General features: G+C 48.5%; 2 protein-coding genes and 1 non-coding gene across 3 annotated transcripts; all 3 read right to left on the bottom strand.

Moving 5' to 3' along the window:
- Window positions 1-1769: 1769 nt before the first annotated feature.
- On the bottom strand, window positions 1770-6677 carry LOC123182705 (RING-H2 finger protein ATL67-like). Its single transcript, XM_044595363.1, has one exon. It carries the CDS (start codon window positions 6386-6388, stop codon window positions 5765-5767), a length of 624 nt encoding a protein of 207 aa, XP_044451298.1. The 5' UTR covers window positions 6389-6677; the 3' UTR covers window positions 1770-5764.
- Window positions 6678-7062: 385 nt separating this feature from the next.
- Window positions 7063-7134, bottom strand: TRNAD-GUC (transfer RNA aspartic acid (anticodon GUC)). Its single transcript has one exon. It is a non-coding gene; the product is annotated as a tRNA-Asp (tRNA).
- Window positions 7135-10298: 3164 nt separating this feature from the next.
- Window positions 10299-12061, bottom strand: LOC123182704 (anthocyanidin 3-O-glucosyltransferase 2). The gene has a single exon (XM_044595362.1). The coding sequence runs from the start codon at window positions 11976-11978 to the stop codon at window positions 10557-10559; it is 1422 nt and encodes a 473-aa protein (XP_044451297.1). The 5' UTR covers window positions 11979-12061; the 3' UTR covers window positions 10299-10556.
- Window positions 12062-13720: the final 1659 nt, after the last annotated feature.

Here is a 13720-nt window from a genome sequence, read left to right as displayed (position 1 = left end):
GGGATCTACTTTTTCTTTGACAACCCTCTTTGGGGTCTCCTTGCAAAGCAGAGCCCCGGGTGTTTCTGTGTTGGTTCTTGTAGTTTTCTTCCCTCATTCGTTTGTTGTTGTTTTTCTTTACGGTCCTTGCGGCCGACTTTTTGTACTTTGCCATTCGGCAACCCTTTTGAAATGGAATCTTAGCAGTTCTCCTGCTAACTTTCGGGAAAAAAATTCATGTTGTTTTCATAGTATCGATCTCTACCGAACAAAGTACGGGTAGTATGAAGCACGCAGACACGGTTAGCGCCCCGTGGAGCTGACCCTCCCTCGATGGCGACCACCGCTCCGTCTAGCAGAGTAGCCGCGGCGGCGGACCCGGTGGACAAGAACGAGCCAGCGAGGCCCCTGGCCATCCCTCACCCAGTCGCCAGCAACGCCGACAAGGCGGCGCAGACGGCGACGGGTGGCGCTCCGTGCAGTCGTCGCCGGCCTCCTCATCCTCGTGCTCGCACTCACCGTGTTCAAGGTCAAGGACCAAGTCACCATGAACGGCATCTCCCTCACCTCCCTCAGGTTTCCTAATGATCACAGCAACTAGGCCAAGAATGCGTCGACCACTAGCAGAAAGGTGAAAAACAAAAATGAAAAACAGAACAGAAATATCCCTGGCCGAAATGATCATCACAATGATGATAAGCCAAGGAATCCTCTGGCGTACGGTGCCCTGCCATGGGCCCAGGTCCACATGTCAGTGGGCCAACGACACATCAGAAGCATCCGGATGATAATAATGGGCATGAGGGAAGGTTGAACGGATCACATGAAGCAAAACAGCGTCACTTATTTCCAGATGGAGGTAGTACTACAAAATCTCCGCAGACGGTTCATAAATATAATGTTGATATGAACATCCTATGGGAAAACAGAATACAAAGCTTGAAGCAACAAAAGTACCAGCAAAAAACAGGAGTCGGGCTATCAATTTGCTTCGTTCTGATTTCTCGCCCAACGACGGCACTACTTTGGTACCATATTTTGAAGAAAAATCGACACATAAACCATAGGTCAATTCCGTCTACTGTCAAACAAAGCTATCACAGCCAGATGTAGCTTGACTGGTACAAATACAAGTACAGTAATGCTAAGAAGCACACAAAGCAATCAGTGAGTATTAAGTAAAAGAAAGATCATTTCCTGCACCGAAATTTTATTGGGTCAAACTTCAAACATTGACCAACTAACTACTAATATCGAAAGAAACACGTCACAGTTCATAACATATTCTGAACGTGCTATTGGCATTCAAACACACGGGAGTACAGAATCATCTAGAAATGATATCAAAATCAACTACTCCCTCTATTCCTAAATATAAGTCTTTTTAGAAATTGCAATACTGGACTACATACGGAGCAAAATGAGTGAATCTACACTCTAAAATATGTCTATATACATCCGTATGTAGTCCATAGTGAAATCTTTAAAAGGACTTATATTTAGGAACGGAGGGAGTAGTTGTCTAACCCCAAACACAAATAAAATTACAAGTGGGGAAGAATCAAAAGATCTTACAATATCCATGTCCGAAAGTAAGGGGAAAAATTAAGAAACAGTGGAGCATCACTAGGAGAGGTACGTGGTGGTGGTCAAGAAATACAGGGAAACAAATGACTCTGACAACAGCTGTTCCATGTACGAGAACTGCAATATTTTGGTTCAATGTTCATCAGGTATTTGTTCAAATCTGCAACAAGCAACCAAACTGTGGCAGATCTCACAAACTTCTGCCTAAATAACACATGAAAATGCCTTACCTTCTAGTATATTTTACTTCCCATGGCATACGGAAGACAGATACAGCATGGGTTCTTTCAGGTCATGATATCAGTTATTCACAGGTGGAACTAGGTTTAGTTCAAGGGAAACAGCGGCGCAAAGCAATATTTTAGTAACCAGAAAAGGCGAGTTCACTAACCCAAAACATGAGCACAGCTGGTCCATAAAACTAAAAAACAGAGAAAACTAAGACCAATTGGACCAATCAGGGTAACATTTCAGAATTCGAGCTATTTAATAACATCATGAAGTTATATTAAGAAATTAAAAAAGCACAAAGTTGCTCAAAGTCAAAGGGATATGCCATGGATGGAAAACTGAAGTAGTAATCTAGACAGCTGTACTTCAAAATTATCACAAATGTGGTGACTAGATACATCCCATTAAAAAGTTGCAGTAACACATCATGTTGAAAAAATCACAGTTTAAAGAGGTAAGCTTAAAAAAACAGGGCTGTACTTCTCCCTTCACAGATCTAAGTAAACAATGCATATTAACCGATAATCAGTACACATTTGATTTAGGATGTCAGCGCTAACACTGATTCATTGAGAATGAAGAAATCATTGCTCTGAGTTATATCAATCATCAAGGAATCAGCTGTCTCTCAGACCAAGTAATACCTCGAATAATGACAACTAAAGTTCTATTTAAGGTACAACTAGAGTTCTATTTAAGGTAATCAACTAGTAGATATAATGTTCAATGAAATTAATCAACCATATAACCAGAATACAGTGCCTCACAAGTAAACTATGCATATGAATCACACACAAAATAACTATGCATATTCAAAGAATAATTGTTACCCATTTGTTTTAGAATGTCAGCACTAACACTAATTCATCAAGACTGAAGAAATCAATGCTCTGGGTTATATCAATCATCAAGGAATCAGCTGTCTTTAGACCAAGTAATACCTCGAATAATAACAACAATAGTTCTATTTAAGGTAATCAACTAAATGTAGTGTTCAATGAAATTAATCAACCATATACCCAGAATACAGTGCCTCACAAGTAAACTATGAATATTCAGTAAAAAGAACTATGCATATTCAGCTAATAATTGGTATCCATTTGATTTAGGATGTCAGCACTAACATTAATTCATCAAGACTGAAGAAATCAATGCTTTGATTGTATCAACCCAAATAATAACGGCCAAACACACGCGTATATGGCTTATATCGCGACAGCGCTCCGAGCCAAGAATGGGTGCCATGGCCAAGCACACGTGCCTGCGACGCGATGACGCAAGCCGGCGTGGGAGTGTGGAACGCATCAATTGGTCACAATACCTCAAATAACGACAACAAGAGCTCTATTTAAGGTAACCAACTTAAAGGTAACGTACGATGAGATTAACCAATCATATAACCAGAATACAATGGCTCAAAGTAAAACTACACATAATCAGAGAGTAATTGCTATCCATTTGATCTAGGATGTCGGCTGTAACATTGATTCATGAGAGTGAAGAAATCGATGCTCTAAATTATATCAATCATCCAGGAATAAGCCATCGCTTAGACACAATAATACCTCGAATGACGACAACAAGACCAATATTTAAGGTAACCAACATAGAAGTAATGTACAATGAAATTAACAAATCATATAACCAGAATACAGTGGCTCAAAGCAAACTAAGCATATTCAGAGAATAATTATTATCCATCTGATCTAGGATGTCGGCCATAACACTAATATTCAAAGAAACACAACACAGTTCATAACATATTCTGAATGTGCTGTTGGCGTTCAAACACACGTGGGCACAGAATGAGCTAGAAATTATATCAAAATCTACTAGTTGTCTAACCCCAAACACAAATAAAATAACAAGTGGGGAGGAATCAAAAGAAGGAAGAAGCAATTCAGAGTGCCACTACGAGAGGTGCATAGTGGTGGCCAAGAAATGCAGGGAAACAAATGACTCTGACATCAGCTGTTCTGTGTACTAGAACTACAACATTTTGTTTCAATGTTTGTCAGGTATTTGTTCAAATCTGCAACTAGCAACCAAACTGTGGTAGATCACGACCATCTATCTGAATAACAAGAAAACGACTTGCCTTCTATATTTAACTTCTCCCGTGGGATACTGAAAGACAGGTACAGTACAGATTCTTTCAGCTGATGATATCAGTTATTAACAGTTGGAACCCAGTTTAGTTGTAGGATAACACCGGCGCAGAGCAATATTTTAGTCACCAGAGAAGGCAAGTTCACTAACACAAAACATGAGCACAGCTAGTCCAGAAAAAAAACAGAGAAAATTAAGACCATTGAACCAATCAGGGCAACATTTCAGAATTCAAGCTAATGACAGCATCATGAATTTATATTACAAAATTGGAAATAAAAAAATTACAAAGTTGCTCAGAATCAAAGGGATATACACTGGATGGAAAACTTAAGCAGTAACCAATTCAGCTGTAAGTCAAAATTATCTCAAGTTACATCCCTTCAGAAAGTTAAGTAACACATCATGTTGAGAAGATCACAGTTTAAAGAGCTAAGATTAAAAAACAGGGCAAGAGTTCTACCTTTAAAGATCTAAGTAGACAATGCATATTAAGCAAGTAACTGGTATCCATATGATTTAGGATGTCAGCACTAACATTAATTCATTGAGGCTAAAGAAAATGATGCCCTGAATTATATCAATCATCCAGGAATCAGCTATTTCTTAGACCCAATAATACCTCGAATGATGACAACAAGAGCTCTATTTATGGCAATCAACTAGACGTAATGTGCAACGAAATCAATCAAAAGTATAAACAGAATACAGTGCCACACAAGTAAACTATGCATATTCAGCTAATAATTGGTATCCATTTGATTTAGGATGTCAGTACTAACATTAATTGATCAAAGACTGGAGAAATGGATGCTTTGATTATATATCAACCCGAATAATAACGGACAAACGCACGTGTATATGGCTTACATCACGACAGGGCTTCGCACCAACAATCGGTGACACGGCCGCGCTCACGTGCCTCCATGTGATGATGCAAGCTGACGTGGGACACGTCAATTGGGTCACAAGTAATACCTCGAATAACGACAACAAGAACTCTATTTAAGGTAACCAACATAGAAGCAACGTACGATGAAATTAATCAATCATATTACTGGAATACAGTGGCTCAAAGTAGACGACATATATTCAGAGAAGAATTGTTATCCACTTGATCTAGGATGTCGGCAGTAACATTGATTCATGAGAGTGAAGAAATCAATGATCTAAATTATATCAATCATCCATGAATAAGCACACTTAGACACAATAATACCTCGAATAACGACAAGAAGAGCTCTATTTAAGGTAACCAACATACATAGAAGTAACGTACGATAAAATTAACCAATCATATAACAAAAACACAGTGGCTTAAAGCAAACTACGCATATTCAGAGAATAATTGCTATCAATTTGATCTAGGATGTCGGCCGTTACATTGATTCATGAGACTGAAGAAATCAATGCTCTGACCTATATCAATCATCCCGGAATCAGCCTGTCGCTTAGGCACAATCATACCTCGAATAACGACAACAGGAGCTATATTTAAGATAACCAACACAGAAGTAATGTACCACGAAATTGACCAATCATATAACCGGAATAGCGGTTTGGTAACTAACCATCCATACAAGTACTGTATGACAACAGGTAACATCAGTCGATATAAGCTATATTAGAACGGAGGAACAATGTATTTACACAGCTTGTCTACCAGCCTCGGTCCATCGATCTACTGCAAAACTTTCGCTGTTCTAGCTGAACAATTTGAAGATACTCCTAAGTAACCCCGCAGATTAGCGAAACCTCTCCTGACGATCTAAATAATCTAAGTCGGATCCCATTCCTGACAAGCAGCACCAGCAGCAGCAGATGGTGCTAAGAAATGGAGTAAATCTGTCAGGTCAGGTCACCTGTGGCGGCGGCGGTCGGCGGCGTACTGGGAGAGCGGGACGATCTCGGAGAGCGGGGTGTTGAGCGGGGTGGTGACGGGGGTGGGGATGGGCGAGTTGCGGCAGACGGGGCAGGAGGCGCTGCGGCGCAGCCAGGCGTCGAGGCACATGAGGTGGAAGCGGTGGCGGCACTCGGGCATGATGCGCTGCATCTCCCCGTCGCGGTACTCGCAGAGGCAGATCGAGCAGGCGAGCTCGCCGGCGGCGGCGGCCCGGGCGAAGGGCGCCTTGGGGTAGGAGGCGATCACGGCGGCGTCGAGGCCGACGGGGGTGGACCCGGTGGCGCCCCGCGAGGAGGAGCCCGGGGAGTCGTCCTCGGCGACGAACACGAAGCGCGGCACGGTGATGGAGATGTGGCCCGAGCTGGACGCGGAGGAGGACGCGGCCCCGTGGCGGCCGGAGTGGTGCTGCTGCTGCTGCTGCTGCGCGCCCTGGTGGTGGTGGTGGTGGTGGGCCGCGGCGCGGCGGCGGCAGCAGAAGTGGTAGGCGAGGAGGATCGCGGCGAGGAGCACGAGGAAGCCGAGCGCGATGGCGATGGCGTAGCCGAGGCCGATGGAGGCGAGCGCGTCGGCGAGGGACATGGCGGCGAGACGGCGGTGGCGGTGGGCGTGGTCGTCGGCGGGGGCGAGGCGGTGGGGCGGAATGGCATGGCGCGGTGGGGACGGGCGGGGGGAGGGGGTGGGGCGGGGCGGGGTGGGGGTATTTGTGCGCTGCCTAGGTTTTGCGGGGTGGATGTCGAGGTGGTTGGCGGCATTAATTGCCGGGGATGAGGGAGGAGGGGAGCGGAGTTATGGCGCGGGACGCACGGACGGACGCGCTTGCCCTGCCGTGCCGTGCTCCCCTCCCCATCTCTGCTCTGCCGTCGCTGCCCAGCCGGTGTGAAATTGGGGGGGAGGGCGGGGAGGAACGCGTGCGTGAGGTCCCGGGGGAGCAGCGGGCCATGGTGGGCCGTCGGCCCGGCGGTGTGAAACGGGAGGAGGCGCAGGCCGTCCGGCTGGCTGGTGGGCTAGACGATCCCTGTTCTTGTTGACTGACGGCACAGTAGCTGCTGGTGTGCAGGCCTACGAGCCGGGTACGGCGATGGGGACAGTGCGTACGGGATCGCGGTGTTCCAAAAAAACACAACGTACGGGGATGGTTGGGGCATTCGAGGAGTTGACCACGGTGGTTTTTGCTCTCTTCTTCGAAGAACGCGGGACAGAGAGCTCTCGATAGCAGAGTAGCAGTCTAGCAGACCACGAGACCAAAAAAAATGCGCCGTTGCCGGGGATCGAACCCGGGTCACCCGCGTGACAGGCGGGAATACTTACCACTATACTACAACGACTTGCTTGTGTGTGATTTGGTTCGTTCTTTTATTTCTGCGATGTAGACGTGGAGAATGGTGACCCCAATACAGGGCTCAATGGTAAAGCGTTCGAAGGAGAAGGCAAATTCAGATGCGACGTTCAGTTTGTTGACTCCATTTTGTAAGATAGAGAGAGCTGAGCTGTGAGCAAATCCTGACAACAGATAAATTCACTTTAGAGCTTATAGACAGTGGTAATTCTCTATAAGTTCATCCTGACAATCCGTTGTACGCTTTTTTTGTCAAAGTTTAGTTATTTAAACGCTCTTATATTTCTTTACAGAGGAAGTATCTGACTAGCAATCAATTTTTTCATCAACTACTACTCCTTACAACAACTCTAGCAGGATCGACATGCCCGCCGCCTTTAAAATCGTTTGTAATGCTCCGTATATATTTTTGGATGTTGTGAAGATTGTGCATAAACCAAAGTTACAAAAAATGTGCCTTTCATAATTTTTCTCTCTCTCAGCTGGGTAGGTGGCACATGATGACCAGACATTAATGGGTACGTTTCTCTAACACAGCCCGAGCATGGAAGAGAGAGTACAAAGCGAATGAAATCTCCCACCTATGTGGGGGATTGGGTTTGGAGTGAGCTCCATATCAGCACCGCCCAACCTTCAAATATGCAACTTTGGGAGTGAATAATAGAGCGCCCTCCTACCTTTTGCCGATAGCGGTTCTTATAGTGATTCTACTAAGTAGTCTTTATAGGAAAATAATGAGATGTTAACAATTATTTATGATGATTGGCCCTATGGTTGGTGCCCTTAGGGCATCTTCAACGCCGACCCTCAAACCGCGCACAATCATTCGGATTGCGCGGTCTGGAGATGTTGTGTCATGCAATGCGGGTCTGTATTGGTCTGCTCGGCTATCCGGACGTTTGCTTCCACGTTGTCCCTTCTCCTCTCAGTCTCATTTCCTTCCACGTTGTCCCTTCTCCCTCTTGCTTTGCATCTGCACCCTCCACCTCTGCCGCCGTCGTTGCACCTCTCTGATGCACCAGACGTCCGCAACCAGCACCGACGTGCCCGCTCGCTTTTACGACATCGTTGTCCAACCTGGAGCCGTTTGTACCCAGATACACTCGGTCCCCTGCCGATGACCTCCATGGTGGACACCACGCCCGTCAGGTGTTCGGTCAAAATGACATTTAGCTTAATTTTGGATGACATGTCGTTCTTTCATGTTACGAAGGATGATGGGGTACTCGACCATGGAGGATGAGATGTTGTGGGATGTGTGGTTGACCGTATCCGAGGGGGGACTTCTGGCAGCAAGTGCGTGAATTGTTTCACGCACGAAAGCACATTTGCGCACTACGACATGCACATTATTCAAGAACGCAATGAGATGTCATTATCATATCATTGGTACGTTATCCAGACGAGCATCACCAAGTTTTGTCACGTGGTTGGTCACCAAGTTTTGTTTCTTCTAGCTCAACTTGTTTAAATCACATTCACTCAATGTTGGTCTACACGTTATGTAGCCCGCACGCGCTGCGTGATGTACCACACGACACAGCGACAACCATTTACGTATGCACACTGTTGGATGAAGCTGAAGGAGCAGTATGTGCGGGATAACATGATTCGTTGTTGAAAAACTTGTTGGATATCCGGTTAATCTGGTCGAATTTGAGACATTGTTGTACTTGACTTATTTGCATGCGATGTATGGACGATTTCTGTTATTTTCTATCCAAACTTTGATAAATTTCTTCCGGATCGCATGAATTCGGACTGGTTAGTTCAAATAGGTGATGAAATGTATGCAGGCAGCGTTGAATGACAACCAGCAGCATTAGTGTCCGCGGACATATGTGAGAGCAAAAATGTGGGTTAGCGTTGGAGACACGCTTAGTTGAGGTCACATGGCGATTGGACTCGGCTTGCAACTTCACAATCCAACTCCAACGCAATCTGATGCAGATTTTGTCTGTTTGGACCGGCCGGACGGACGGATGTGTCCGCTTTTTCGTTTGGGGTCGGTTGGTGCGCCCAACGATGGCCGACATATTTTTTGCGTGGATCCAAGTAGAAAAATGGCAAAACATGTGCATAAATTAAGCATAAAATCAACATAACTAAACATTAAAACGACAGGTCAACTGCCGGCCAAAGTCCACTTAAACTTAATTAAACATAAATTTAAAGCAAACAAAAAGCCGCCACCCAAAACGCTGCCCTACTCATCTTCGTCCGAGCCGGTGAGGTCGACGAAGTCTGGCGACGACCCCGCCCACAGGAAGGCCTGCTACCACACCGCCCGTGTCGCCTCCTCCGACGTTTGCTACATTGGCGGATCTGCTACGCGGCACGCGCTCCTCCTCCTCGCGCTCCCGGCACTCTTCTCCCTCCTCGTGTGCCCAGCGCCGTGTGCGCTCCTTCTTCTCGTGCTCCAGCTGCATGCGCCGCTCGCCGTCCTCCCGCTCCTCCGCCAGCGCGCGGGCCCTCCATTGCTGGAGGTACGCGCCTCCTGCTCTGATGTCGCGCCCAGCCACACGGGTGGCGCGCTCACCCACTCGCGAAGGTAGGCCTGCCACTACTGCGCGATGTGGATGTATGTGTGGCAACAATGGCGGCTTCGAGCGGAGCTGGTTTGCTGATGGGTCTAGGTAGTCGGTCTCTTCCGGTGTGTTCGAGGGGTTGTCATGCCTCGCTTTGTCTTCCTGAAGTCGGAGCTGCTGAGGAGGGGTCCTTGCGGTGACAATGACACGATAACGGGTGGCCGACTCTATTGGTGGCTCGGCGCAAGCCCAACGCTTTTCTCCTGCAGTGCTTGTCGATAGAGTCAGAGCTGCCTGGTCGCCGGCGCGTGTGGCTGACTGTTTGGCATCGGCTGACGCAGGCCTCGGCGCTTGTTTGCGGTGAGGGCATCTTCGATGGTGGACTTGGAGTCGCCCTTGCAAAGGCATGATGACGATGGCGTCGGGGTTTAACCTCGATGACGCTTTTCTCCTCAGCAGAGGGTGTGCGTTCTTGTGTGGGTTGCCGGGTCGTTCAGTGCTTTGTTTTTCGAGCATGATGTGACGGTTTTTGCCTGGCTTTTTGTTAATAAATCGGGCAATTCTCTTCAATCTTTTTTAATGAATCGGACCTTAAGGGCTGCGAGGTTTTTGAAAAAATAGGATCAGACCAAACAAGGGGCAGGTGATTTTATTGGGAACAGAACAGGTCAACGATATGTTGGCATGATTCCCAGATCAGGTCGGGAGAAAGGGGAATGATCCAACAAGAACGGAAAAGTGACCGGAGAGAAGCCGCCCGCAAGTCCCAAAGAGAAAACTCGAAATGGAGAAGGAGCCGCAACATGCAGCCACACTCTGGACGGGAACACTCACACTCTGCAAGTTCATCTCCGGACATAGAGCCGCTCTCCGTGTTCGTCAGTTACTTGTTCGCGCCATTGATCATCTCCTCGGAGAGCCTCCCCATTGCAGAGTACGAGGACCCGCCCTCGGCGACGGCCTTCCTGCACGCGCTCTTCATCGCCATGGCCTTCTCCCTCACCTTCCTCCCCTCGTCGGAGCCGCCGTCCATGAGCGCCTTCACGGCCAGTTCCAGCTCCGACGCGTCGACCCAGTTGCTCCTCTTCCTGTCCACCTCCATGGCCAGCGCCACGCCCATGTAGGCCACCAGCGTGAACGCGTTCAGGTGCTGCTCGGCGTAGCGCGGCCACGGCACCATGGGCACCCCGAACCACAGCGCCTCCAGGGTCGAGTTCCACCCGCCATGCGTCACGAAGCCCCCCACGGCGGCGTGCGCCAGTATCTCCTTCTGCGGCGCCCTCGTCGGCCACACCATGCCCTTCCCCTTGGTCCGCTCCAGGAACCCCTCCGGGAGCAGCTCCTGCAGGTCCGCGTCCGAGGGCTGCCGGGCGCCGGCCGCCGGCGGGCCGCGGAGGACCCACAGGAAGCGGTGCCCGCTGCGCTCCAGCCCGCGGGCTATCTCGTGCGCCTGCGGCGCCGCGGAGAACCCTCCGCTGCCGAAGCAGAGGAGCACCACGGACGCCGGAGGCTGCGCGTCCAGCCACACCACGCACTCGTGCGGCTGCTCCGCCGGCGGGCTCAGGGAGAGCACGGGGCCTACTGGGTAGACCGTCGGGGCAGGGACTCCGCGCGTGCACCGGCCGTCGGCGATGGCGGCAAGAACGCTCGCCTCCAGCTCGGCCGCCGTGTTGATGATGACGCCCTTGGCTTCCATGAAGCGCCTGCCGTGGTACAGGAACCACGCGTAATTCGGGTGCTTCTTGTCCATCATCGGCGACGGGAGGGACGACGGCGGGACCGGCGGCAGCCCGGGCACGTCGACCGTGCCTTCCATCTCCTCGAACTCGACGCCCACCTCCTGATCAAGCGCCGGCAGGCGCAGGAAGAGCGCGTACATGGCGGCGCTGGCGGTGAAGTAGACGTAGGCCGGCACGGCGAGCTCGCGGGACACGTCGAGCATCGTCGTGCCGAAGAAGTCGACGACGAGCGCCGCCACCGGGCACGTCAGGCCGGAGATGGCCGCCTTCACATGCGCCGCGTGGAGCTGCACGAACCGGGAGATGAACTCCTCGGCGCCCACGTGGTCCGTCGGGGGCTCGACGGCGGGGAGGTGCTGGAAGCGGATGCCCAGGCCGGAGGCCTCCTCCCTCCGGATGTGGCCGGCGACCTCGGACCTGTAGCCCTCCGTCGGCGCCTGCATTACGAGCACCGTGAGCGACAGGGCGCCGCCGCTGCGGGCGAGCAGCCGCTTGCCGGCGTCGAGCATGGACATGAGGTGGCCGACGCCCCAGACGGGCAGCAACACGACGGTAGGGGTTGACATTGGTATGGTGGCGATGATGCTCGATCCTACCTGCCTCTGCCTGGCATCAAATGTGGGAGATGCGGTGGATATTGTATTTTTATGAAGAGAAGATGCGGTGGCAAACGTGTGCGCATGTCATGTCCGTCGTCGGTACAAGATCGCACTAAAATCGGCTGGACAATCGCTAGGGGCCGTTGCCGGGTCACGTGGTGGGATCGCCGCGTGGGACTGGTAGCAAAAAAAAAGAAAAAGAAAAAAAAGGTACGAGGGGTGAGGGATAAACAAACCCTACTAGCAAAGATGGTCGTACATTGCATGGCACATCAAGATGCATTTGACTAGGCGGCATAGTGGCGCTTCCTTGCAGACTGGGGTTCGACTTCCGTTGGGAGCGAATTTTTGCGATCTCACCCGGGTGGGCTCCTTCTATAGCCTGGGTGCTAGTGCACATGGATCTCATTTTTCTTTTTTTACAAAACATCTGTTATAATTGATCCATGCGGGAGTAATCCCATGTGCAAAAACTAATGATATCTCGAGAAAAAGGAGAGGTGGGAAGGAGTGAGGCGTGGTGGTGATTGGTGGTCGGACTGAGCAGAGGCATGAGGATGGACGACGCCGGCAGCGGCCACCAATGCCAGATTGTTCAGAAGCTTCCCTTTTTAATTGTTCAACAATAAAGTTGTGGGAGATAAGGATGGACGAGGGAAGGACTTATCTGTAAATATGGAGAGAGGTCGGGTATTTTTTTGTAAAATTGTCATAATTTGCTTTGTATTCGTCGGATATATATCGGACGGTTTATATTGCAAGATGGTAAGCACGTCATCATCACCAATTCGGTTTTTTATAAAAGTAGAGATGATGTTAGTGGATTGAGAAATATCCATGCGCAAATTTTACAAAATCGCAAATAGTATCTTTTTGATAGTGCGACGAAATGGCATAAGGTCAACTCCAACACACGACCCTAAACGAAAGAATTCATTTTGTTCAGATTTTGTCCGTTTGGATAGGACAATGGACGGTGTTCGGCCGATTTTCCGGATATACCAGTCGTGCGTCCAACATGTTGTCGCATCTCGTCCGACTGGATGCCCTATGACTATGCTCCATTCCCCTTTCTCCGGACCTGACGAATCATGCCAACATATCGTTGACCTGTTCTGTTTTCCAGTAAAATCATCTGCCCCTTGTTTGGTCTGATCCTATCTTGATACTCTTCAAACATATAAAATGTAATAACATTATAAAAAAAATACCAAACTCCTATATTATTTTCTGCGAATGGGAAATTCTTTAAAACTTAAGCAAAGTCATTACATTCCTGTTGACATAAGGTGTCAACCCCATGATGTGCAGAGCGAGGCAAGGATCGCCGGCTAGTGCATGGCTTGCATGGTTCTGCTCTCTGCTAGTGCTTTTTATTTGATGCTGGCGCCCGGTGAGCTGCCTCTTCAAACTCCTATATGATTGACCATGTTTTATATTAGAACAAATATCTAATCTAGCCATATAAAAGAATCAAAACGGGCATATTCAAACCATCTCAACCATCTAATTACTAGATATAAAGGTCCAAAACGTTTCAATGTTGAGCGCACTGAGAAGCGACCAATCCAACCAACACGCCCCACTAATCCTATAAATTAATTCTCTCCGCATGCTATTCATCACCCAGGGTGCAGAATAAGTTATTCTTCACCCGAGGTAATCTTACAATCATTTCATAATTAAATTACGTTTGGAATTCAAATAGT

The sequence above is a fragment of the Triticum aestivum genome, chromosome 1D (genome assembly GCF_018294505.1).
Source record: "Triticum aestivum cultivar Chinese Spring chromosome 1D, IWGSC CS RefSeq v2.1, whole genome shotgun sequence".
Taxonomy (NCBI): domain Eukaryota; kingdom Viridiplantae; phylum Streptophyta; class Magnoliopsida; order Poales; family Poaceae; genus Triticum; species Triticum aestivum.
Note: the sequence above shows the minus strand (reverse complement) of the source record. Positions and strands in the feature narration are given on the sequence as shown.